This window comes from Caretta caretta, chromosome 4, assembly GCF_965140235.1.
Source record: "Caretta caretta isolate rCarCar2 chromosome 4, rCarCar1.hap1, whole genome shotgun sequence".
Classification (NCBI taxonomy): Eukaryota; Metazoa; Chordata; order Testudines; family Cheloniidae; genus Caretta; species Caretta caretta.
This window is the reverse complement of record NC_134209.1, coordinates 132,716,310-132,742,913: the sequence shown is the minus strand read 5'-3', so window position 1 is coordinate 132,742,913 and position 26,604 is coordinate 132,716,310. Positions and strand designations below refer to the sequence as shown.

Below are 26,604 nucleotides of genomic sequence, written 5' to 3'. Positions count from 1 at the left end.
CGCCACTTGCTGAAATTTGGCTTGGCTGCCCCTTCCACTTGACAACACCCGTCCCACTTGACACCACTGACTGGGAAGTAGTGCTGACAGGTTTTTTTTCATGTTTTTAAAAAATGCTTTTGGAGAATAGGAAACTTTATAGTTTACTAGTTTGATGCAGTTTGTTTGTTCTGACTTAATTTGATCTGCTCCTTCTCTTCCTATTAGGAAATTCGGCATCATCCCACTTACCTTAGTTTTAGAATGCACCAGAGTACTAGTCTCTAAGGTGCCACAAGTACTCCTTTTCTTTTTGATAATCCCACTTAGTTATGTTGCTATGTAAAATACACAGGGCATTAATCCGGGCAAATGAGAGCTTCAGACTTTTTTTTTTATCACTAGTGTAAAGGAACAGCTCCATCTTGTGGACATTTGTCCCCTATCCTCACATGATACCTGCTGACTTGACTGGACTTATCAATATTGTGAATAATGATCATGTGTCAAATTTTGCTTCAGTTATATCATTATAAACCCATTTATTTCAGTGGTGGAGGAGAATTCAGCTCACTGAGTTGTGTAGTTTTATAGATCAAGATAAATCTATTGTGCAATTTAAAAAGGAACAGCTGAATAAACATGGTTTTAGTGAGATCAAATGGTGATATTAAAGCCATAAGGCATCTGAATTCAAAGTGTTACTATTCTGCATAACGGGCCAATGTCTGACAAAACAAAGACTGAGCTGTCTGGCAGTTATTAACAATAATTTATTAATAGATTTCTCAGATTATTGTGCAAAGAGCCCATGCAAAAATGGAGGGACCTGTTCCGTTGCCCATGATCATAGTTCTTATCACTGCGCATGTCCTGAGGCATTCACAGGAAAAGACTGCGAAATTGGTAAGTGCCTTATTTAATGAGCAATGGATATTAGAGGTAGAGGACTTGTCCAAGTTTGTTAGTGAAAAGGTAATGTTGTTGTGATGTTAGAGAACACTAAGACATGAATGTTTGTGTAGGCTGGTTTCCAAGTGATTATGATAGACAAGCTGACTATCAACTGACAGGACAGCTGAAAATAGCTTAATTATACAGTTATAAATTCAAACCTGATCTGAACCACCATTAAAGTATTAGGCTAAGAGTCATACAATAAGACTCTTTCCCCCCCCCCCCAATCCCCGTACTCAGATTTGGAGATTAGCATACATGCTTAGAAAAGAATAATTATATTATATGGTACTTAGGGTAGAGAGACATGACAACCAAAATAATTTTAGGTAAGGCACTATATCCCAGAGTATGTGCACATGTGCCCATTAAGGATCTTACCATGCTCTCAGTGATTTTACACCAGTGTAATTCCATTGACGTCACTTGAGTTATTCCAGATTTACACCAGGGTAAGTGGGAGTTATCAGACCATAAGGCTCTTATACTATTACACCAGTTTTACAACAGTATGCAGTGCTGGTGCTAGGCATAAGCAGATTAAGCATTTGCTTAGGGCCCCGAGAAACTCAAGGGGGCTGGCCCCTTACTCACTTTTTTAGTATGTATTGTGGAGGTGGGGCAAAAATATTCCTGCTTAGGGCCCCAATGGGCTAGCACTGCCTTTGGCAAAATAACTCCACTGTGGTCAGGGTGTTGCTCCTGATTCTCCAGTATAAGAACAGAATAAGGTCCCATGAAAGCACTCGTTTCTCTTTGTTGTTCAATGAAATTCTTTTCCTGCTGCTCGGGAGCCACTTAATGGGATATGTACAATGTGTACGGTACAGGCTGCAGCACCCCATTACAGCCTTCATCTGTAAGAACCATTCTGCCAAACTAACAGCTATGAGGGAATACATAAAACTGGGATGAATGTCATTGTATTTTACTCTGATTTTTCTTTCTCACTTTTCGTGAATTAACTATGAGGGGGCTTGCCGAATGGTGCCACTGTCTTGTTCACAGGAGCATATGACATTTTAAAAGCAGGAGAAGGCCATCTGGCCCAACTGGCCTCTATTTTTATTTCTAATTTATTCTACTATTAGTCATAGCACTTAACACCATGGTGGCTAGGTGCTTCTATTACAAAGGTTAAAGCACAAATTGTTTGATTAGCATATAAGCCTGGATCTACAAAGGGACTTGGGCATTGCAACACTGAGTGTTGGGACGTGTAACTTTTAGACATCTAGAAAATCACTGGAACACCGTGATTCACAAAGCCTGAGTAGGTATCTAGGCTCCTTATACAATGAATGGGGAGAGATGGGTGCCTAAGAATGAGATCCACAAAAGCCAGTATGTTAGCCAAGGACCTGCCAGAGCTAGCCAATGGGAGTTTCCAGTAAGAAGGATGTGTGCTAAGACCCACCCCTCAAAGAATTAGACGCCTAAGTGCAGGCTGCAGGGAGGTGCCTGTCCCTGCTTGCAATCCACATCTGGGACCCCCTCTCCGGGAGTGAGGCAGATAAAGTGCCTAATCTGCTGCTTGCAAGCAGAGGCCATGCTTGGCAGGGCCATGCGCCACATCCCCTTCCCTCCCCCACCTCGAGTTGTCGCTTGGATTGTACTGAGTATGCTCACGTGGACAGAGCACGCTCAGTAACATTTGCTGAAGTTGCTGCCCTCACTCTGCCCCCCACAACTAGCGGCAGGCACGGGTCATCTCTGCTTGCAAGGATGCATTAGATGCCTGCCTCACTATACACAAAATAACTGGAGGAGGAGGGTAGAGCACTCACTTAGGATGCGTGAGACCCAGGTTCAATTCTGAGGGGCAGAGTGGATTTGAACCTCTCCGGAGTGTGCCCTGTCTGCTGAACTACGGGATATTCTGATATGGGGCTCTCTCAAACTTTCCTGTTGAAGCTGTTCCACTGTGGGTAATTAATTGAAGAGTCATTGGGCCAAAGAGAGCATGTGAGAATGTCTCCATAGCCTGGTGGTTGGGACATCCACCTAGGAAATGGGAGATCCAGCATCCAGCCCCCCTGCTCCAATCACTCTTTAATTATTTATCCAAAATGAAACAGCTACAACAGGAGAGATTGAGGGAGACCCCTATTAGAATGCCCAGAGCTCAGAGGTTAGCGTACTTTCCTGGGAGGTGTGGAAGACCCCTGTTCAAATCCTCTCTCCTCATCAGGCAGAGGTAGGGATTGAACGGAGGGTCTCCCACATCCCAGGCGAGTGGCCTAACCACTGGGCTAAAAGCTAAATGGTGGGCACCGATGGTGGCTCCTTCTCTCACCAGATTTTGAATGGGCCCCAGTCTGGTAGGTGTGATCAGAGCATGCCTCCTGGATCGGACTCCACAGGCAAGAGAGGCAAGCAAACACCTATCTTCCTCTTATTTGTGAATCACATTTGAGGACAAGGTGGGAGATAAGTGTTCAGGTACTTAGAATGAGGCAGCAGTGTGCATGAACTGAGGCAGAAACTTAATTGACCAGAGGACTTTTAAAGTAAAAATTGAGGTGGGCGAGTGAGTGTACGTGCCTACAGGGCTAGCTGGCAGCCAAGCAGGGGTTTTGTGGATCGCAGTGGTACCTAAAACTGGGATTTAAATCTTTGTGGATCTAGGCCATACTTTCAAATAACACGTGGCTAGTTAATAAGAAAAGGGATGATTAGGGCATAACAAATCATTTGGTATCATTCTTTGTAACAGACCTTAGAAATCTTTTTTTGTTTTATTTTAGGGAAGTGTTTTGATGACAGTCGCTATGAGTACTTTGACACTGGCGAAAGTTGGGCAAGAATCCATAAAGGAGTAGTGGAAGAATGCATGTGTGTTAACAGCCGAATTGAATGCCAAAACACACGCTACACAAGTATTACTCTGTGCTGTCATAGCATAAACATTATTTTGTTCTCAGTGTATATATATCTGCATGTAGTGGGCTAAATACAAACAGTGATGCTAAAACCCTGTGCTACAGTATTCTACATAGGGACCGGGCTTTTGCAACACACACATCCAGAAAGAAAAAAATATTTTTCCTTCCACGTATGGATAATGGACCTGATTCAGCCTGTGAGCATGTGCTTAAGTGCTTTCCTGAATAAGGATGGACTTAAGCATGTGTTTTATTTTAAGAACACACTTAAGTGCTTTCAGGAACAGGGATGTGATCCTAAAGTGGGGCCCATAAGAATAAACAATAGATTAAAGAATAATAATTAAATTACACCTTTATCCCAGAATCTCAAAGCAATTTACAAATATTAATTAAGCTTCACAAATTTATAATTAGGTAAATATTGTCACCCCCACTTTACAGGGGTGGAAACTGAGACACAGAAGTTAAGTGACTTTCCAAGCTCACATAGTAAGTCCATGGTAGAGCTGGGAATGTGCCCAGGAGCCAAAATCATTGCTGGCATAACTTTGACCATAGGAATCCTGATTGCCAGTCACGTGCTCTAACTACACCAAGCTCCCTCCCTGTTTGTTTATTATAAAGTATTATACTGCTTTCTAAAAACTTTTGCAATAGTGGGGAGCATATTATGAGCAGTAGTAATAATAATTACTGTTATTTGTTAAGCAACGATATTTGCAACAGAGGGGAAGCTATACTGATGTTGACGGTAAAAGTAAACAGTGAACCAGATCCTCAACTGATACAAATCAGCATAGCTCTGTTGTCTTCAATAGAATTATCTCAATTTATACTAGCTGAAGGTCTGCACCACTGTGGAAATAGTAAAAAAGGGAAAACCAATTCCAAAAGTATATATGGCAGAGAAGGAGATGCCTTAAGATGTTATCACCATGGTAAACATGATGAACATCTCTACATTCTTCTTGCTTTCATCCTCTCATGATGATTCCAACAAGATATGATGTGATATTTGTTTCAGTGGGTTGCATTTTCTTGTACTGCATGTAGAATTGAGAGATTCCAAGGCCAGAAGGGATCACTGTGATTAACTGACCTCCTGTATAACACTGGCAATAAAACTTCCCTGAAAAAAAATCTTAGAGGTTATCTTTTAGAAAACCAGCCAATCTTGATTTTAAAAATTGCTAGTGATGGAGAATCCGCGACCCTTGATAAATTATTCCAATGGTTAATTGTCCTCACTGTTAAAAATATATGCCTTATTTCCAGTCTGAGTTGTCTAGCTTCAACTTCCAGCCATTGGATGGTGTTTTACCTTTCTCTGCTAGAATGAAGAGTCCATTATCAAATATTAGTTCCTCTTGTAGATACTTACAGACTGTAATCAAGTCACCCCTTAAACTTCTCTTTGTTAAGCTAAATAGATTGAGATCTTTGAGTCTATCATTATAAGGCACGTTTTCTAATCCTTTAATCATTCTTGTGACCCTTTTCTGAACCCTCTCCAATTTATCAACAATTTATCCTTGCATTATGGACACTAATTGGATTTGATCTTCTATTTATGTTTGTAGGTTGCACCAGTAATCCCTGCCTCCATGACAGTGCCTGTAGAATGATTGTCTTCACTGGGAAAACTATTTGTGGTTGTAAAGAAAACTTTGTAGGAAAATATTGCAATATTGGTAAGTATAACAATGTGCCAGTGAGAACAAATGTTATTGATTGATCATCTGACTGATAACAGGTATTTGTTACTTGCATATTCTACTCAACATGTAGCAGAGTATTCATCTGAAGAGTCATGTAGCATAAGTAACTTCCCTCCTGGCTAAGGCATTTACCATATTCCTCCAGAATAAAACCTATTGCATTATTCCTCACCAAGGCCCCAATCCTGTAAACACACATCCTTAACTTTATGCTCATGAATATTCTAATTAAATTATTTATGCACATAAAGTTAAGCATATGTTTGCAAGCATATGTTTGGGATTCAATGCATGTACGGTAGCATAAATTCTTTCACAGAAAAGCATGTATCTTATATTGTTCCCACATGAAGTAAAGAAATGTCTGTTTTAACAAGACCGCTGGTTGTTTCCCATATTTGTCAGTCATATATAGTTAATAGGAATAGACTCTAATAAAAGTGTATGCATTTCCTTTTAGTCATCGAGACCTGATTCTCTTTTCACTTATGCCAGTTTTACACAAGTATAACTCTACTGATACTCCTGATTACAGTAATAAAACTGAGAGGAGAATCTGACTCTTGGCATCTAGACATGTAATTGCTTTGTTGCTTCTTGTTTGAGCTTCAGAGGTGCATAGTTTTTGATGCAGCTTTCTTAGGGAGTTTTGAAGTTTGTCGCTGCATGGATTATGTATATTTTTAAACTTTATAAGTGCACTAAATCTCTTCAAGTAAACTCAATGACTATCTTTCAAATACAGCAATTTTTGCACGCAAATTACAATAGGTCTTCAGCCATACCACACCAATCTTGTCATCTCATTGGCTAAGAGGGCTTGTACACTGATCTAGGGTCCATTGTAGTCAATGGCAAGGGTCTGTAAGAGGGTAGCAGTCTCTGAGCATACCCCCTTGCTGTGTGGCATGCCATTGCAGTCCTCAGTCTCAGTTTCTCTCTGTTTTGGGAATAATTTATTCACTCCTAGAGTCTTTAAAACAGCATTCCCTCTCTCTTGGGATTTAATTTATTAAACATTGTCTGGTTCTTAAAAAGATCCTGCCTATGGCCCCACCTTAGGTTTGGGGCTCCAAGCTGCTCTATTTCAGGAATGTGGGGTTCCAGTTCTGGCTATAAACTCTCCCGTTAAATTCAGGGTTTTCACAGCCCTCCTTCAGGGGACTGTGGCCTGACTGAGTTCTTTCTCTCAGCAAGCTCTCCTTCACTGGACTTGGAGCCTCCTTTTTTGTTCACCCAAATAATCATCTGACTAGTCCTTTGACCCTTCCCAGGTGGAACTAATAACCCCAATGAACAATGCTCTTGGTCCCAGGCCTTTAAAGGAACAATAGCTTGGATTTTCCTACTCTTTCTCCCTCCCAGGGACTACTCCTTGGGACCATCTTCCTCTCAGCCAATGTCTTTTTTTTTTTTATTATTCCTTCACCTTTTATTTTTCTTTCCCCTTTCCAGGTATCTGGGGAGCTGGCCTCTCAGACTGTCTCCTCCAGACTTAAAGCCCTTCCCCCCCTCCCCCACTGAGCCACAACCTGGACCCCCCCTGCAGAGTTCCATTACCGTTGCACCCAGAACCCCCCCAACAAGCCCCTGTACATCCAGATGACCCCCACACACAGATCCCCCACTGAGCTGCCCGCACCCAGATTTCCCCACCCAGAACTCTCTCAGCCTACACCTGGATCCCCCCACACTGAACCCCTCCATACTTGGATCTTGCTGAGCCTGCCTGCCTATACCTGGTGCACCTGGCACAAAAGGGCAGGGCAGGCCCTGTCCTTGTGCTGTGTCAGGGTTGGGTGCAGCCTCATTGCTGAGTCCACGTCCCAGGGGCAGGGAGTTGCACAGTGATCTTCCACCTCTGTGCAACCTGTGGCCTGTGCTTCCCAATGCCATGCTGGAGCCTCCACATTTATTTGACAAACAAAATTTGCAGAATTTTGCAGAATTTTAAAATATTGTGCGCAGAATTCCCTCAGGAGTAAGTGGTGTAGGAGTGGGCTTTTTTCCCCCACCCCAGCTTTTCTGTTTCTCCTTGGGGTTCGGGGCATGCCTTGATCCCAAGGCTTTAAACCTTGTGGAACTTGCCGCAAGCCAGTGCCAATGGGGGACCCCCACAACTCTTGTCTCGAGTGTCTGGGACAGGCACACTGAACGGAACAGTGCAAGATCTTCAAGGGGTTCCGTCCCAGGATGAAGAAGGAGCAGGACTTTCGTCTCAAATAGCTCCTGATGGAGGTGGCTCTTCGTCCACAACCAACCTCTGACCGGTGGGATCCAGTGCCGCGCTCCTCCGTGTGAAGTGCTCCGGCTTCCATGCGCGAGGCGGGGCCAAGGAAGGACTCTGGGCATAGAGATGGAGGCGACGTGGCACCGTTCCCACTCCCCGGTGCCACAGAAGCAGCACAGGAAGATTGACAGGGACGCTTGCCCCACACTGAGAGCTTCCACCTCGGACAGTGCCACTGAAGTGCATCCTAGAGAGGAGCCCCCGGTGCCGGCAGCCCAGAAGGCAGCACTGTTCACTTCGGCCCCGCAAGGGGGGCCGTCGAGTCCGGTGCCAGTGAACTCTCCTGGTCAAGAGTGTCAGGTGGAGGACGTTGAGTTGCCATCCACCCTGGACACCTTTGAGGCCACGCGGGACTTAAATCGCCATGACGGCACCATGTACCCCAGCCACTCAGGACAAGCCTCTGGTGCTGCAGCATGCAACACTGTCTAGAGGCAAGCCCGCAATGCTGATTCGGAGATCGCCTTGACGGTCCCCGACTCCATCTCCATGGCACTGCTCTCCATCACGGCACCGTTCCCCATCGCGGCATCGATCCCAGTTTTGGCATCGCTCGTCGTGGCACTGCTCTACATCATGGTACTGCTCTACATTGCAGTACACTCCACTTCATGGCACCACTCCCCAGCCTCACAGCACCGATTCCCGGTGCAGCTCTGATCTGCACCGTCCTGACCTTCGCGTTCCAGGTTCTTGTCATTGGACTTGGAGGCAGAGTCTCATTACTCTCACTGTAGTCGACACAGGTCACACCGCCACCGGCTGGAAGTGGGTGTGGGCAATGGCCCTTCTGGACCCCATGGGCCTACCACCAAGCCCAGGGCACTCACTCTAGGGGCTCTCACTTGGTGGTGAGAGCATTGGAGAGTCATCCCACTCCTCGCGGCACCGAGATGACACCGGTGCGAGTTGCACAGCTGCCCCTGGATCCTGTCCCCACCACCGGCACCATCCCTGCGGTGGCCAGCATGGAGCCTGAAGCCGTACAGGATGCTCCCAGGGACCCAGAGGGACAAGCAGACCCTGTGCTTGCACTGGCATCGGTGTCGGCGGCGTCCTCCCCGGACGAGGTGGTTGCAGAGACCTCCTCCTCCGGACCACCCCCAGCAGACAGTCGGGCGCATCAGGACCTGCTGCGCAGGGTGGTGTGCAACGTGGGGCTGCAGGCTGAGGAGGTGGTCGAGCTGGAGGACCCAATGGTAAACATCCTGGCTCCGGAAGGGCCATCGAGGGCAGCATTGCCCCTCATTAAAACTATTCAGGCCACCACCAAGACCCTGTGGCAGACCCCCGCCTCCATTCCTCCAAGAGCGAAGGGAATCGAGAGGAAGTACTTCGTCCCCTCTGAGGGGTATGAGTACCTCTACACGCACCCGCAGCCCTGTTCGTTGGTGGTGGCTGCGGTGAATAAGCATGAGAGACAGGGGCAGCAGTGTCTGACTCCCAAGTCTAAGGACTCTAAAAAGTTGGACCTTTTTGGCCAGAAGGTATACTCGACTGGAGGGTTCCAGCTCAGGATTGCCAACCAACAGGCAATCCTGAGTAGATATAACTTTAATTCCTGGAACTCTATGTTAAAGTTCAAGGAGCTAATGCCCATGGAGTCCAGGGAAGAGTTTGGGGCAATTGTCAATGAGGGCAAGGCAGTGGCACGGACCTCTTTACAGGCCTCACTGGATGCTGCAGACTCGGCTGAGCGCACCTTGTCCTCAGGAATTGTCATGAGGCGAAGCTCATGGCTCCAGGCCTCTGTGCTTCCCCTAGAGGTGCAACAGACCTTACAGGACCTGCTGTTTGATGGCGCTGGCCTATTTGCGGAGCAAATTGACTCCAGGCTTAAGGATTCATGGGCCACGCTCAAGTCGCTGGGGGTTCACACCCCGGCCATTCAGCGCAAACATTTTAAGCCGCAGCCCGTGCAGCGTTTTTACCCTCCCTGACCTAGGCAGGACTTCTCTAGGAAGCGTGGCAGGAATGGTGGGCACAAGCCTTCCCAGCCCCTGCCTAGCCAAGACCAGGGCCAGGCATGCCCTTCATCATCATCAGGCCTTTTGAAGGTGCATCTGGGGATGATGCACCAGCCTACAGACCGGATCCTTATCCCTGTTTCCTGAACCGTCTGTCCCACTTCTACTGTGCTTGGGCACAAATAACATCAGACTGCTGGGTCCTTTGCCCAGTAGAAGTGGGATATTCTCTCCCATTCTGCAGGTGCAGGTATACCCTTACCTCAGTGACTGGCTGTTCAGAGGACAGTCCAGGGACCAAGTGGAAGCACAGGTCCACTTTGTGAGATCCACCTTTGACAGGTTGGGTCTCCTCCTTAACGAGAATAAGTCAACCATGTTACCAACTCAAAGGATAGAGTTTATCATGGCAGTGTTGGACTTGTGCCAGGCCAGGGCGTTCCTGCCAGAGGCTCGTTTCCAAGCAATGATGGACATCATACAAGGCCTCGGATGGTACCCTATCACCACAGCAAGGGACTTTCTGAGGCTACTCGGCCACATGGCAGCATGCACTTACGTGGTACAGCACGCCAGGCTGCGGCTCAGACCTCTCCAAGCTTGGCTAGTGTCGGCCTACCGTCGGGGGTGTGACAACCTGGATACAGTGCTCACCGTTCCAGTTCAGGTCCTAGAGTCCCTCCGCTGGTGGCTCAACCCGCAGGAGGTGTGTGAGGGAGTCCCCTTCCACAGACTCCAGCACTCTCTGTCTCTGGCAATGGACGTGTCAGTGCTGGGATGGGGTGTTCACCTAGGAGGCCTTCAAACGCAGGGTCTCTGGTCTCAAGATAAGCTCTCACTCCACATCAACATCAAGAAGTTGAGGGCAGTCTGATAAGCATGCCAAACCTTCCAAGCTCATCTTCAAGGGAAGTGTGTGAGAGTCACGATGGACAACACAACTGTGATGTTTTACATAAATAAGCAGAGTGGAGCTCGTTCCTCTCCCCTGTTTCGGGAAGCCCTCAAGCTGTGGGAGTTCTGCAGAGCCCACTCCATTCACCTGGAAGTGTCCTACCACCCAGGTTCCCAGAAAGAGTTGGCAGATTACCTCAGCAGATGCTTCCACAACCACGAGTGGTCCTTCCGCCCAGACGCGATACACAGTTTTCTCCAGGGGTGGGGAGGTCCTCAGATTGACTTATTTACAAGATGAGGCAACAGGAAGTGCCCGCAATTCTACTCCTTCTGGAATCACAGTCCGGGCTCTCTTGCAGATGCATTTCTCCTCCCCTGGATGGAACATCTGCTGTACGTGTTCCCACTGTTCCCACTTGTGCACAAGATCCTGCTCAAGATCTGCAGAGACAAGGCGGTGGTCATACTGGTGGCATCGGTGTGGCCTCACCAACACTGGTACACCATGCTACTGGAGCTGTTGGTGGTCGCCCTGATCGCTTTGCCCTTGGTCCCAGACCCGATTACCCAGGACCACAGTCACCTTCACCACCCCGACCTCCAGTCCCTTCACCTCACGGCTTGGAAGCTTCATGGCTAAACCCCTTGGAACTCATGTGCTCCGAGCTGGTTAGGGAGGTCCTGCTTGGTAGTAGGAAACCCTCCACCAGAGCCACGTACCTGGCCAAGTGGAAAGGGTTCACCATCTGGTGCGCTCAGAGCCACACCCCCCAGTGCAGGCTCCCATACCGCTTATCCTGGGATACCTACTGCACTTGAATCAGCAGGGTCTGGCAGCATCATCCATCAAGGTGCATTTGGCAGCTATCTCTGCCTTCCACCCGGGAATGGCTGGACGTTCCGTCTTCGCCACCCCCATGATTGGCCGTTTCCTTAAGGGTCTGGAAAGGCTGTACCCACAGGTTAGACAGCCAATCCCAGAGTGATATCTCAACCTGGTCCTTTCCAGACTAATGGGGCCCCTGTTTGAACCACTGGCGACTTGCTTGCTCATCTACTTGTCATGGAAGGTGGCCTTCCTAGTCGCCATTACTTCAGCGAGGAGGGTTTCGGCGCAAAAAGGCCTCACATCTGACCCTCCCTACAGGGTTTTCTTTAGGGACAAGGTCCAACTTAGGCCTCACCCTGCCCTCCTTCCAAAGGTTGTGTCCCAATTCCACTCTAACCAGGACATTTTTCTACGTGTCTTTTACCCTAAGCCTCATGCGAATAGCCAAGAACAGAGGCTTCACTCACTGGACTTTTGCCAAGTGCTGGTCTTTTACATTGAATGCACTAAGCCATTCTGTAAATCAAACCAGCTTTTCGTGGTGGTAGCAGACCGGATGAAAGGACTCCCGGTCTTGTCACAAAGGATTTCGTCATGGATACCTGGTCATGCTACGAGCTAGCCAAAGTTCCAGCTCTGGCACTAACTGCCCATTCCACAAGGTTGCAGGCCTCGTCGGCAGCATTCCTGGCCCAGGTCCCAGTATAAAAATCTGCAAGGCGGCAATGTGGTCCTCAGTTCACACTTTTATCTCTCATTATGCCATTACCCAGCATGCTCGAGACGATGCAGCATTCAGCGATTCCATAACTCCGACCCCACTCCGGGGTTGGGCTTGGGAGTCACCTACCTGGAATTGACATGAACAAGCACTCGTAACTGCTCTTCGAGATGTGTTGCTCATGTCTATTCCAGACCCACCCGCCTTCCTCTCTGTCGGAGTAGCTGGTAAGAAGGCAGTGAGTATTGCGCCAGATCAGCAGGGTCATATATTCACTGCCATGGAGGCGCCACTCCAGGAGGCTCAATAGCTGACCCAACAGGTTCTGCTAAAGGAAAAACTTTCAAACGACTGTGCATGTGGCATGCACACACCTAACTGGCATGGACGTGAGCAACACATCTCGAAGAACAACAGTTACGAGAAATTGACAGGTTTGAGAGTAGCAGCTGTGTTAGTCTGTATTCGCAAAAAGAAAAGGAGTACTTGTGGCACCTTAGAGACTAACCAATTTATACAGCTCACGAAAGCTTATGCTCAAATAAATTGGTTAGTCTCTAAGGTGTCACAAGTACTCCTTTTCTAGTTACGAGAAAGTGAGTAACCGTTTTTTCCTGGTAGCATCCTGAAGGAAAGTAAGAGTGATATTTTATGGCTGTCGCGTGTGAGAAGTGCAACAAGCAGGGGAAGATTAAAGCAGGATCTTCAGGATTTAGTCATTGGTTTTGAGGGGTTCTGCAGTGAGAGAAGTGTGTAGTGCTTCTAGAAATGGCTTTGTTAGGCTGCATCACTTAGAAGGAAGATGAAGAACTCAGGAGTTGAGGGGTCGGTGGAAGTTCAACTAGGGAAGATAGGAGGCAAGCGCCTGAGTACTGTGATTGGGAATCAGCTCTCTCTCTGACCCTCCAATATTAACTTTGCGGGAGGGGAAGGCTTATCAGGGGCTATGTGGTATCAGTGGCTAGTCCTGTTAAACTGTATCACTACGAGCCATTCGCATTATCAAGGAATGCAATGAAAAAGTTTAGAAAAACATTAAAAAAACTTGCAAAAGGGGAAAGTCCTCCAGGGTTCTTAGCTGACTCTGTAGGACATCCACCCCAAAGGGTCATCTCCCAGCCCTTCCTCCACTCAGGTCAGTTGGTGCTGGCTGGCCAAGGAAATGGGAACATGCAACATGGTTCTGACTGGGGCAGTATACTCCACTTGCATTTACTGGAGCCCTGGGAGTGACGACACAATCCCTCACAGAGTTCCTTCAGAGGCAGTGTGACTCCATAACTCTCTGATTGCAAAATGGAGTCCTAACAGGAACAGTGTTAAGGTTCCCTTTTAGTTGGCAACTTCCAAGGCTCAAAGCTGAAAGGTGACTTCATAAATGTGCATGCAGTACGGCCTTTATTATAAGACCCAAGATTACTGTAGTATCGCTATACTACTGGTGTGTGTCTGACTTGTTTAGAGCAAGAAATAAACAGGTGTTGATTGCTTACTTGAAAATAATAAAACAAACACTTGGCCTGCTAAACAAATGACTTTAGCTGCCTGTGAGCCATCTGCATGCGGATACATAAAACCCACACACAAAATGTGAAAGGAGAGATCCAGCTTATCTGTCAGGGCTGTGAAAACATGTTTAAAAATGAAAAGCTCTTTGCCAGAATGTATACAGACTAAACTAATGATAATAACCTACCACCGCTACAGGAATATACCATACAATAACAACACGATCATGATTAAGGCATTTTGGTGTTTGTGATCCCAGATAACCTGGAACTCAGTTTTAAAAAAGAGTTTACATTTTTTTTTCGCTTTTCCCCATTCCCTTCTCATGTACCACTATAGCGCAGGGTTTGAGGTTGTTTGAATGCCCAGAGCAGTTCAAATCAGCCAGTGTACAGTCCAGGTTCCCTTGACCTTCTCTCCTCCAAATTCCCTGAACCTTGTGTTCCTTCCTACACCTCTCTGCCCTCCAAATCTCCAACCTCTGCTGTACTTCACATTCCCCTGCATATACCTGCCAGTTTTTCCCTCTCTTTGCTCTCCCTGACTACACACATACATACTGTAGTTTCCCCCCTGCCTTTTGCATCCCATGTTTCCCTACACACACCCTCTCTGTTGAGTAGATCTGGTGCAACATGTAGCATTTGAAAATAAATATTTAAGATTAATGATAATTTTTGCCATTAATTTTCCTAACTGAAAGTTTGTCTGTCAGTAGAAGCTTGAGGATAAAAATCTTCAGAGAAACTCCTGAAAAATTACCAGTTTTCAAAATGGCTTCCATTTCCCATTGTTTTCAGTAGACTTGAGGCCATAACTGCCCTCAGGTAGGGCCCTCTTTCAAATGGCCACTGACTCCAACTGTTTTCAGTGAGAGTGAACCCAACAGCCATCTTTGTTAAGAACAGACCTGCTGAGAACTGTTGGAGATAGGTTGCTATTTTGAGAAGGGCTTCTAACCGCTGACAAGTTACAACCTCAGCCCCACTGAGATGGATGAGAGATGGTAGCCACTTTGAAAGAGAGAAGTTCTATGTGGAATTCTTTGCCACAGAACATAATTTGGCAGTCTTGCTAAAGAAGACACTTTCAGTTATGAGGAATAAAGAAAAAATGTCCATCATTTAAAAAAAAAACAACCACCTTCAAATGTAGCATAAGATTTCAGTGAGTTTAACTATAAGAGAAGTTTGAAGCACCCGTGCTGATCCATAATTAAGATAATTCAAGAAAAAGAAACAGTCTGAGCCTGGGTGCTGAAATTCTTAAAGGACCCTTTTGCAATTAATTTTAACTAATAAAATAATTACCCAATTTACTTGAAAATTCTCAGAAAAATCATTCTTATTCAGCGTGTGAGTGCTGTAATTTTGGAGAGGATACACTGTTTTCATATATGACAAAACTGTGAATCCCTGTTTTTGGTGCAAAACTCATCCTTAGCTATGGAATCAGGGAATCATGAGCAGGGATTCCTCATATAATTTGTGTTAGAGATGTGCAGAAAGGGCCCAGACTTAGCTTCTATGTCTTTCAGCTCCTCTCCCTGCCATTTTCATCTGTTCCTCCTTTTCCATTGTAAGCTCTTTGAGGCAGGGACTGTGCGTTCCTGGATGTCTGTACAGCAACTAGCATATTATGGGTGATACTGTTATATAGATAACAAATTATGATGATGATAAGCAGCGAGAAAACCACCCCTGCTGTGTCTGGATACTGTAGCTCAGTAGGTATTTAAACGAAAAGCAAAAAAAGCTTTTCTGTATTCTCTGAACACAACTGACCTTACTGAAAACTACAGCGTCTCATAAACCCAAACCTCTCTGGATTTCATATGGCTGGATGTGCCTTTTCAAACAGAACACAACCCAGGTCCTTACAGAGTTTATGGCTGTCCATGGCAGCTCCTAGGCTGGTCACAAGCTGGACCAAGTTAAGAAGCTGAACTTTACTTTTAAAAAAATTCTTATACTTTTATGGTTGTGAAGAAATTCTTCTAAATATGAGCTGAGTGCAAACCAATAGGTGAACTGACTGGCCAGGGGACTGCTGAGCTAATAGGTGTGAGTGAATCCCTGTTGAGTTTACAGGGACAAACCATCCCGATGAGTCGAAAGAATAGTAAATATGGCAGGCGACCAGCTTGGCTTAATGGTGAAATCCTAGCGGATCTTAAACATAAAAAAGAAGCTTACAAGAAGTGGAAGGTTGGACATATGACCAGGGAAGAGTATAAAAATATTGCTCAGGCATGTAGGAATGATATCAGGAGGGCCAAATCGCACCTGGAGCTGCAGCTAGCAAGAGATGTCAAGAGTAACAAGAAGGGTTTCTTCAGGTATGTTGGCAACAAGAAGAAAGCCAAGGAAAGTGTGGGCCCCTTACTGAATGAGGGAGGCAACCTAGTGACAGAGGATGTGGAAAAAGCTAATGTACTCAATGCTTTTTTTGCCTCTGTTTTCACTAACAAGGTCAGCTCCCAGACTGCTGCGCTGGGCATCACAAAATGGGGAAGAGATGGCCAGCCCTCTGTGGAGATAGAGGTGGTTAGGGACTATTTAGAAAAGCTGGACGTGCACAAGTCCATGGGGCCGGACGAGTTGCATCCGAGAGTGCTGAAGGAATTGGTGGCTGTGATTGCAGAGCCATTGGCCATTATCTTTGAAAACTCGTGGCGAACGGGGGAAGTCCCGGATGACTGGAAAAAGGCTAATGTAGTGCCAATCTTTAAAAAAGGGAAGAAGGACGATCCAGGGAACTACAGGCCAGTCAGCCTCACCTCAGTCCCTGGAAAAATCATGGAGCAGGTCCTCAAAGAATCAATCCTGAAGCACTTGCATGAGAGGAAAGTGATCAGGAACAGCCAGCATGGATTCACCAATGGAAGGTCATGCCTGACTAATCTAATTGCCTTTTATGATGAGATTACTGGTTCTGTGGATGAAGGGAAAGCAGTGGATGTATTGTTTCTTGACTTTAGCAAAGCTTTTGACACGGTCTCCCACAATATTCTTGTCAGCAAGTTAAGGAAGTATTGGCTGGATGAATGCACTATAAGGTGGGTAGAAAGCTGGCTAGAGTGTCGGGCTCAACGGGTTGTGATCAATGGCTCCATGTCTAGTTGGCAGCCGGTATCAAGTGGAGTGCCCCAGGGGTCGGTCCTGGGGCCGTTTTTGTTCAATATCTTCATAAATGATCTGGAGGATGGTGTGGATTGCACTCTCAGCAAATTTGCGGATGATACTAAACTGGGAGGAGTGGTAGATACGCTGGAGGGGAGGGATAGGATACAGAAGGACCTAGACAAATTGGAGGATTGGGACAAAAGAAATCTGATGAGGTTCAATAAGGATAAGTGCAGGGTCCTGCACTTAGGACAGAAGAATCCAATGCACCGCTACAGACTAGAGACCGAATGGCTAGGCAGCAGTTCTGCGGAAAAGGACCTAGGGGTGACAGTGGACGAGAAGCTGGATATGAGTCAGCAGTGTGCCCTTGTTGCCAAGAAGGCCAATGGTATTTTGGGATGTATAAGTAGGGGCATAGCGAGCAGATCGAGGGACGTGATCGTTCCCCTCTATTCGACATTGGTGAGGCCTCATCTGGAGTACTGTGTCCAGTTTTGGGCCCCACACTACAAGAAGGATGTGGATAAATTGGAGAGAGTCCAGCGAAGGGCAACAAAAATGATTAGGGGTCTAGAACACATGACTTATGAGGAGAGGCTGAGGGAACTGGGATTGTTTAGCCTGCAGAAGAGAAGAATGAGGGGGGATTTGATAGCTGCTTTCAACTACCTGAAAGGGGGTTCCAAAGAGGATGGCTCTAGACTGTTCTCAATGGTAGCAGATGACAGAACGAGGAGTAATGGTCTCAAGTTGCAGTGGGGGAGGTTTAGATTGGATATTAGGAAAAACTTTTTCACTAAGAGGGTGGTGAAACACTGGAATACGTTACCTAGGGAGGTGGTAGAATCTCCTTCCTTAGAGGTTTTTAAGGTCAGGCTTGACAAAGCCCTGGCTGGGATGATTTAACTGGGAATTGGTCCTGCTTCGAGCAGGGGGTTGGACTAGATGACCTTCAGGGGTCCCTTCCAACCCTGATATTCTATGATTCTATGAATTGAGTGAGCAGGCCGGGGCGGCGGCGGGGGAGGGGGGGAATTATTTAATATACAGGAAAGTGTGTGTGAATTGATTTAATGTAGAGGAGGATGCAGATGAACTGATTTAGTAGGCGGTGTGAATAGACTGACTAGGTGGGAGGAGAAGAGTCAATAGATTTAGTATGTGGGTGTGTGTGAATTGACTTAATAGGCAAGAGAATCGGAGCAAATTGATTTAGAGCCAGATTTTTAAAAGTATTTAGGTGCTGAAAGAAGCAGATAGGCACCTAGTGGGATTTTCAAAAGTGCCTAAGAGTAGCTTTTCAAATCGTATTAGATACCTAACTGCTTCTTTAGGCACCTCAACACCTTTAAAAATCTGGACCTTAGTGACTGGGAGTGAATTGATTGAATTAGTGAGAGGCTAGTGATGAACCGACTGGTTAAGCTGGATCCTAGAATTTGCAGATGTGTTCCTTACGTAGGCATCCTTTTGTTAACAAAACATAGCACTATTGAGATCCTGTTCATTCCTGCCCAAAACTTCTGTATCTCTTTATCCTTTCTAATAACAAACTCTTTGTTCAAGAGCTTTTGTTTGTTTTGTTTGTTTGTTATGAAATATAAATACCTACGTGGAGTTAGATCATACATGGCCATCAGTGTGAATTATTATTGCTGTGCTGAAATTGTAGTCTAAAATGTCACTAGAAAAATCAAATGAAAGATAAACTAGTCCCCCCTGTTAACTGTAGAATGTATTCAGTTTATTTTGTCAGGCCCTAATGAACTCCTGGTGGAATTTATAGAACTTTGGATTTAAATTGTATATAAAAGGATTCTGTTTACACAATAGGTAGATTTATGACTTTTTTTTGGTAAACACTAATCTCCTGAATTCTAGCTCAGTTGAGCTTTTAAATATTTGCAAGTCAAAGTGATAAGGTATTTTTTATTACAGTAGAAACATTTTAAACAGTAAATTTACTTGCAGTGACTACAGCATGCATTCTTTAAGCAAATGTTCAACTAAGAATTCCTTTGTTATAAATTACTTCATTCCATGATCAGATCCATTCCTGTTTTACATATCAGCCTTCTATTAGATTTAATTCATTTCAAGAGGCTGCCAATTTTGTGCATAGCTTTTGGCCCACAACAAATTGTTTTTTTGTTTTTCATAATCAGACTATGCTTTCACTGTGAATTTGTTCCAGTGATAAGCTCAGTCAGACTGTTGTGCTCTTGGCAGTCGTACTGCCATTTACCAGTGGAAAGCAGCACTTTGTATGAACCATTTTTTTCTTCATAAATGGGCTAATTCGATTGTTTTTGTTTGTATAGAATCATGTGACCAAGCAGAGAGCTATATGGTAAATAAATTAGACTCATAGAAGTGGAAAGAATTATTTTCTATAGTGGTTTTCATGCAAAATTTTAAAAACATTTTATAAACATTGATTTGTGAACCATCACAACTCCCCAGTAAGAGTTATCCAGCCTTATTTTACAGAGGGGGAAGCGAACACACAGCAATATTAAGTAGCTTGCCCAAGGTCAGATAGGAAACCAGTAGCAGCACCAGGAACAGAGCTTCGTACTCCTGACTCGCAGACCTGTACTGTACCTGCTAGTATTAGTAGGCCCTCACAAGGGTTCAAACACACACACAAGTGGGTGGGGGGCAGAGGTGAAAGTAAGCCAGTAAGCAAGAGCCGGTGCGCTGTTCCGGGACCGGCTTTCCCAGACGTCAATTTAAAACCCTGGGGTAGCGTGGCGGGGCTCTGGCAGGGATTTAAAGGGCCCCAGAACTGCAGCCGCCGCTACCGCCCCGGGCCTTTAAATCCCCGCCAGAGCCCTGCTGCCGTAGCCCTGGGGTAGCGGCGGTGGGGCTCCAACGGCGATTTAAAGGGCCGGGGTGGTAGCGGTGGCTGGAGCCCCAGGGCCCTTTAAATGCCCGCCAGAGCCCTGCCGCTGCTACCCCAGGGTTCGGGCAGCAGGGCTCAGGCGGGGATTTAAAGGGCTCGGGGCTCCAGCAGCTGCTACCACAGTGGAGCCCCAGGCCCTTTAAAGCTCTGCCAGAGCCCAGAACCCCGGGGTGGCGGTGGCAGCCGGGAGCCCCCAGGGCTCCTCAGTGATTTAAAGGGCCCGGGGCTCCGCTGCAGTAGCGGCAGCTGGAGCCCTGGGCCCTTTACATCGCCCCGAGTCCCGGGGCTCCCAGCCGCCTCTGCAGCTGGTAGCTCAGGGGTGATTTACAGGGCCCGGGGCTCCCAGCCGCCACTACGGCAGCTGGAGCCCCGGGCCCTTTAAAGGGCCTGGGGATTTAAGGCCCTGGCTCTTCTGGTTAAGGCCACGCCCACTGCTCAAGACTCCGGTGTACCGGTAAATCCTTTAATTTACTTTCACCCCTCGTGGGGGGAAGGAAATCCATCCATGATGGGGAAGGGAGACATGCAGGCAAGGTGCAAGAACTCCAGGTGGGTCAGGCAATGTCTATAGGAGAAGATATTACTGAAACAGAGAAAGCTGGTATCTCCTACATCTCACAGGCCTTTCAGGACTGCAGTGCACTGGAAGCAAAACTTAAAGAGGAAAAATACACCTTTTACCAGCAGAATTATGCATAATATGCACATCTGAAACTAGCAGAAAGCACAGGAAGGGATGAGACTGGAGGACACTACGACAAAGCAGAATAAAGACACAAGCTGCTGCAGACTCCAAATAAAGTGTCTGAAAAAGATTCAAGAAGGCACAAGAACAAGTTGATGGATTTCAAAAAATGAGGTTTAAAAATCTGTTCAAACATGCAGCTCCTGAGAGTGCTAGTGAAGGTGTGGTGGCAAATGGATACACAGAATGAAACTGTTTGAGGGACTCCCAATGTTCATTGACACTAGAAATACAAAAGAGACAGAACCTTCCATTCCCAGTTCTTCAGAAACTCAACAGAGAAAAATAAAAAGTACTTTAAGGAGGAAAAGTTGCACAAAACCACAAAAAATCTGGGGAAAACAACTCCAAATTGGAGAAATTCTTTAGGAACTGTGGAAAAGCAGACTGCCTTAGCACCATTAAAGTGGGGACAAAGGAACCTTTTCAACCTGACCATAGTTAGAAGACAACCAGTGAAGAAGAGCTGCAAACAAGACTGTTCTAAAAAAGTGCCAGTGATTTTTATGAGAACTGTTAGGTCAGAATTGAAGAAGCTAATGTTTCTTAGGCCTTGGTGTGTTTTTAAAACATTGGTGAGGAATACAATGATGTGTCTTTTTAAGGGCTTCTGGATTGTGATCTGCAAACCACAGCACTGTTTGTCTCGTCAGTGAGTTGCTGGAGTGTGGAGCAGATGGTGGATGTCTGCTAATAAAATAGCTTAACTGGGTTTGTGTGGATTTACTGCCACAGGACATTACAGAATGAATAACCTAGACCTCTTTCCACAAGAAGCATTTAAAAAAATACTCAGAGATATTGCTATTCAACTCGCCCAATGAGTTTTGATGTTGTCAAAGACTTTGTATGGAGATTGGATTGTGGACAAAAGGAGTCCACACTAGGTAGACTGATGGATAGATATGACTGAATATGGTGTTTTCTTGTTTTTTTAAAGACTAGAACACAAGCGAAAATTTAGAAAACTATCTAAACAGCCAAAGACATCCAGTTGTATTTTTTCCGCAGCTGTAGCATTGAGTTACAGATATGCAACAATGTATGTACATTAGATTTCAATCCTGTGAGGTGCTGAAAACCTCCTATAAACGACTTGAGTGAGAATTGAGGGCTCTTGGTGTTTAGAACCTTGCAGAATCTGGCCCTGATACTGTGTTAATAGATGGGCCCCTCTCCTCTTTCATTCTTAAAAAAGTTCACATCTCTAAATCATTTCTGAATGTAATAAATACAGTACCAATAAAACTTGCACCTGGCACTTCCCTGGCCAAATGTAACAGGAGATTGTTAACATAAAGCACAGTGGGTTTTTTTCCATGAACCTGCCTGTTTCAGTCAAACAGAGATGATATTTCATTATCCTGTAGTCTTGATCAGCAAATTACCTTAAAAAGAGCATACACTTCTTATCATTATTATTTAAAACTTAGGTAATTTATTTCAAATAAGTTTTATTAGCAATTATTGGGATGAGAAGAATTTGAGTAGAAATGGGCCTGATCCAAAAGGCCATATCAGAACATCACACAGAGGTGTTTGGAATCCAAATGCAGCTACAGATCCAATTTTGCAAATGGCCCAGCAGGTCTTGAATCCAGGCCTGCAGAGGAGCCAGGTAGCAGACCGCTCCATGCTGTCCCCAGCAGCAGTTATAATGAGTTTGCGCTCAACTACTCACAACCCACTGCAGACACAGACCACCGGAAGTCCTGCCTCAAGGGGTCTGACAGGCAGCAGACTCCTGACTCCTGATTGGCTTCCTGACCTATATAAACCCAAGGGACATTCCAGAAAATATCCAGGCAGCGGTACGGATCTCCTGTAGCTGGATGATCATTCTTGCTCCCTGTTCTTGAACTTCTGGCTTTGACCTTGCCTTGATTTGGACCTTGCCTCCTGACCTGGATCCTGAAACCTAACTCATACTCTGATCTTTGGTATTGACTCTGGCCTGGAATTTGACTATGAGTGCCTCTGATCCTCTCAGCCTCAGGTTAGATCCTGCTCTGACCCTTGGTTCTGGCTGCCGTTGTCAGTATCCTGACAGTTTTCCTGGATCACCCTAGCCTGTGTTGATGGCCTACCATGGAGGCAGCAGGCCACTCCCTGCCTGGCATGTCCCAGAGGCTATGGGAGATGTCTGAATGAGTTGACCACTCCCAGGAGGAGATACCCACCCTTTGAGCCCATGTATCATAGCTCACAACAGAGAACCAAGCTCTGCACAGGCAATCCACCCAGCTCCACAATGGCAAGGTGGCACTGCAGGCCCAACTGGCAGAGCATGCCTCCGATAACCAGATGCTACGAAAGCAGGCAGCCTAGCTGCAGGAAAGGAATGCTGCACTAGGGGCATGTACTGTGGCTGCGTACCCGGACCCACTCCCCCTCCCAGAATGTTTTATTGGGGACCACGAAAAATTTAGGGGGGTTATTAACCAATGCTGCCTGTTGTTTCTGCTCCACCCCCAGGCCTGCCCCGCCAACCAAGCAAAAGCAGAACTCATTATTAAGGTTAAGATTCAGTCACAGGTATTTTTAGTAAAAGTCAGGGACAGGTCATGGGCAATAAACACAAATTCTCGGAAGAACATCAGCAGATACCTGCTAAGTTTGGCTGCCCATGTGGTATGCTGTGGTTGATGTACCAGCAGTTAAGCAGCTTGTGATGTTATATCTTTAAATCCCTTATTCCTGATGGAAGAATAGACCCCCTTAGAGCTCAGTCCTGCACATGTCAAGCTTGTGTAACTCTTACTGAAATTGCTGGGCAATGAAGGACTGTAGGAACTGGTCATAATTAGTCCTGTTTGTACTTTTGAGGATTCTGTGCTTACTTTGAGTTTCTCTGAGTTGGATTTTCAGAGGCTGGCTTCCTGTTCTATCAGGGCGAAGGATTCTTCCTAAAGCTATGGGGGTCACGAGGCCCCAACCCCTCCATTACTCTATCCCTGCCCCTCCTCTTCCCCCTGAAGCCCCGCCTCCCAGCCCAGCCGGAGCTGGGCAGGGGAGTCTGGGCCTGAGAGCAGTCCTCGGCCCGTATCCCCACCCTCCCAGCCCCCTGCCCAGGGCAGGTGGCTCCCTATAGCTGCCTGCACGGTACTTACCCCGACCTGGCTCTGGCTTCAAGCCTGGCCTGAAGGCAATGCCTTGCGGGGAAGAGAAGAGACAGCAGGGGCAGGCCCATGGTAAAAAGTGGACAGGCCAGGTCCATCCACTTTCAAAAGTGGGAGGGCCATGGTCCAGCGCCCCTGTGTTCTGTTCACGTTTGTGTATACAAACATCCCTGCAAATGCTTGTCGAGCACTAATAATTGGATGTGCACTGACAGATTCTAACAGCTGCGCATATAGGTGGTCGAAGATACATGTGCCAATCCCATCTAGACACATAACCAGTGTGAAGGTAATAGAAAAATGAGGTTTTGTATGTGTAAATTTGAGCAACTGTTAGTGCTTGAAAAGCACATGTATGTCTGGGTGTGTGGAGCTGCACATGTAGTGACAGGAAGCCAGGTTTTCAAGACCCTCTACAAATCAGGTGCTTTAAACGTTTGATAGTGCGTACTTTGCTGCACCTTGCTGATGAAAGGCTTTCATTAATGGTGACCACGTTAGGCCTGATTCTCCACTGCTTTGCACCTTGTGTATCACAGGTGCCAACTTTTCAAAGTGCTGGGGGGTGCTCGGCTGTTCCCCAGGCCCCGCCCCCACTCCATCCCTTCCCCCAGGGCCCCACCCATGCCCTGCCTCTTCCTGCCCCCGCTCCACCCTGGTCCCGCCTCTTTCCCCCAAAGTTCCACCTCCTCCCCCGAGCATGCTGCATCCTTGCTCCTCTCCCCTCCCCGCCGGCCTCCTACACAACACAAAACAGCTGTTCATGGTGAGTGGGATGCGCTGGGAGGGAGGGGGAGACTCTGATCTGTGGGGCCTGCTGGAGGGCGAGAAGCATTGTGGGGGTGGGAGGAAGCTGGTAGGGGGGCTGCCGGTGGGTGCTCAGCCCCCACCATTTCCCCCCATGGGTGCTCCAGCCCAAGAGTACCCATGGAGTCGGCGCCTATGTTGTGTGTTCACTTACACATGTATAAAATGAATGCCACTGTTAACTTGATTTGGAGGTTTTGTACACCCTCTTTGCACAGCAGAAATAAATACACGAGGTGCAAGGCACTGGACTTGTAATTCACAGAGATATCACTTAGGATACTGGTGATGAAATAAACATTTCTTGAGCACTGAATTTGCCCTGATTTCTGATCAGCATATTGTGTTTTGTCCAGTCCCTCGCCAACGATGTTACAGTGGCAATGGTACAGAGTACAGAGGGGTTGTGAAGACGACTGTTTCTGGACACAGCTGCGTACCCTGGAATTCAGATTTGCTTTACCAAGAACTTCACGTTGACAGTGTTGAAAAAGCTGTGCAGCTGGGCTTGGGACCCTACTCTTACTGCAGGTAAGAACTTCTGGCACACTCAGTGTTTGTAAACTGAAGTATACGTTGAACATAGCAGTGATCTTGGAAGAGTGGATTACCAGTGATATGCGTTCAGCAGTTATCTTTTGTTGCAGTAACACTGGTTAGCTTCAGAGAGTCTATTCAGAACATGAAATTCATAGACTCACTTTAAGCAGCCTAGGAGAAGTAGGTCCTCAAAAGGGATCTACATTTAGAAAGTGTAGGATCTTGCAACTGAAATACCTAGCTAGCTAGGACCACCAAAAGAATGTCTAGACTTGAGGGAATGTTAGAAAGTTCGGGGCCTTTTAGCTTTCTCATCTCTGTGACCTTTTCCACACGAGTCCCAAAAAACAAAAACAATACCTCATAGAGTCACCCCAGGGGCCCGTAGTTAACTTCATCCTCTCCTCCAAAGAGCGACTGTGATGCTGAATGAAAAGGAGTACTTGTGGCACCTTACAGACTAACCAATTTATTTGAGCATAAGCTTTTGTGAGCTACAGCTCACTTCATCGTTAGTCTCTAAGGTGCCACAAGTACTCCTTTTCTTTTTGCAGACTAACATGGCTGTTACTCTGAAACCTGTCATGATGCTCAGTGTTCTGGCAATTGTCCCCTCTCCATGTTGATGTTGCATTCTGCCTCTATCTGTAGCGTATCATCAGCACTCTCAGCAGTCACTGCAGCTATGGAGACGAGAGGGTCCATCCAGGAATAGGGTATATGTAAAAATGAAAATCAGAGCTATATGGAGAATGGAAGTTCTGTTTCTCAAAGGATTTAGAGATTTTGAAATTTAGTTTCACTTTGAATTGGAAGGAAAACAGAAAATTGTGAAATTCTTCATGAAGGAAAATTCTGGGGGGAGGAGACAAACTATTTTAGGTCAAAAACATTTTGTTTTGACAAAATCAAAACATTTCAGTGTTGCCTTTTTAGAATGTTTTTAAGTATACTACAAACTAACAAAATGGAAATTAAGTTATTTCAAAACAAAAAATCTATGTTTTATTCTAAAAAATTCAAAATAGGATGTTTTGATGTTGTCCAAACTTTTCCTGTTTTCTTCTGCAATGAAATTCCAATGAAATCAATACAATTTTATGAAATGTATCGATTTCAATGGAACTGCATATTCTGGAGGGATATGGTTCTATACGTTTCTCTGACCAGCTCTAGTCAGATCATCTGTTGCGATTGGGCCTTAGGAATTATCCCTTCCTATGCCCTCTCTCAGCAGCTGGCCTTTCTCCAGGCCTCAGATAACCAAAACAAAGAGACATACAATTTATGTCCATTTTATGGCAAACAGTGGGGATGGGCAAATATCAGACATTTTAGAGATTGGTTCAGATGCTTATCCTGCTGTTATCTGATTTTTTTGTTTTGTTTGGAAATCAGGCTAGTAATCTGCAGAGATCAGAATTTCTCATGAAATTTCCTATAGACCCTGGTTTATTTGGAAATATTATGAAAGCATCATTTCTCACAGTAGCCCTTCTTTTGCAGAAAGCCAGTGAGTGCAGAGAGCCATAAATAAATTAATAAAATCTGCTTTCTGAATCTCCAAAAAAGTGTTTCTTCTTTTATCCAAATTAGTTTGATCTC

At 46.0% G+C, this 26,604-nt stretch overlaps 1 protein-coding gene across 1 annotated transcript in view; it reads left to right on the top strand.

Annotated features, from left to right (window-relative positions):
- Positions 1-26,604, top strand: part of HGFAC (HGF activator) — a 54,862-nt gene that overhangs the window by 11,080 nt on the left and 17,178 nt on the right. Inside the window, exons 3-6 of the mRNA XM_075128231.1 lie at positions 763-885; positions 3,684-3,815; positions 5,405-5,515; positions 24,816-24,990. Of these exons, the coding sequence (XP_074984332.1) occupies positions 763-885; positions 3,684-3,815; positions 5,405-5,515; positions 24,816-24,990 (541 nt within the window). The remainder of the gene's footprint in view (positions 1-762; positions 886-3,683; positions 3,816-5,404; positions 5,516-24,815; positions 24,991-26,604) is intronic.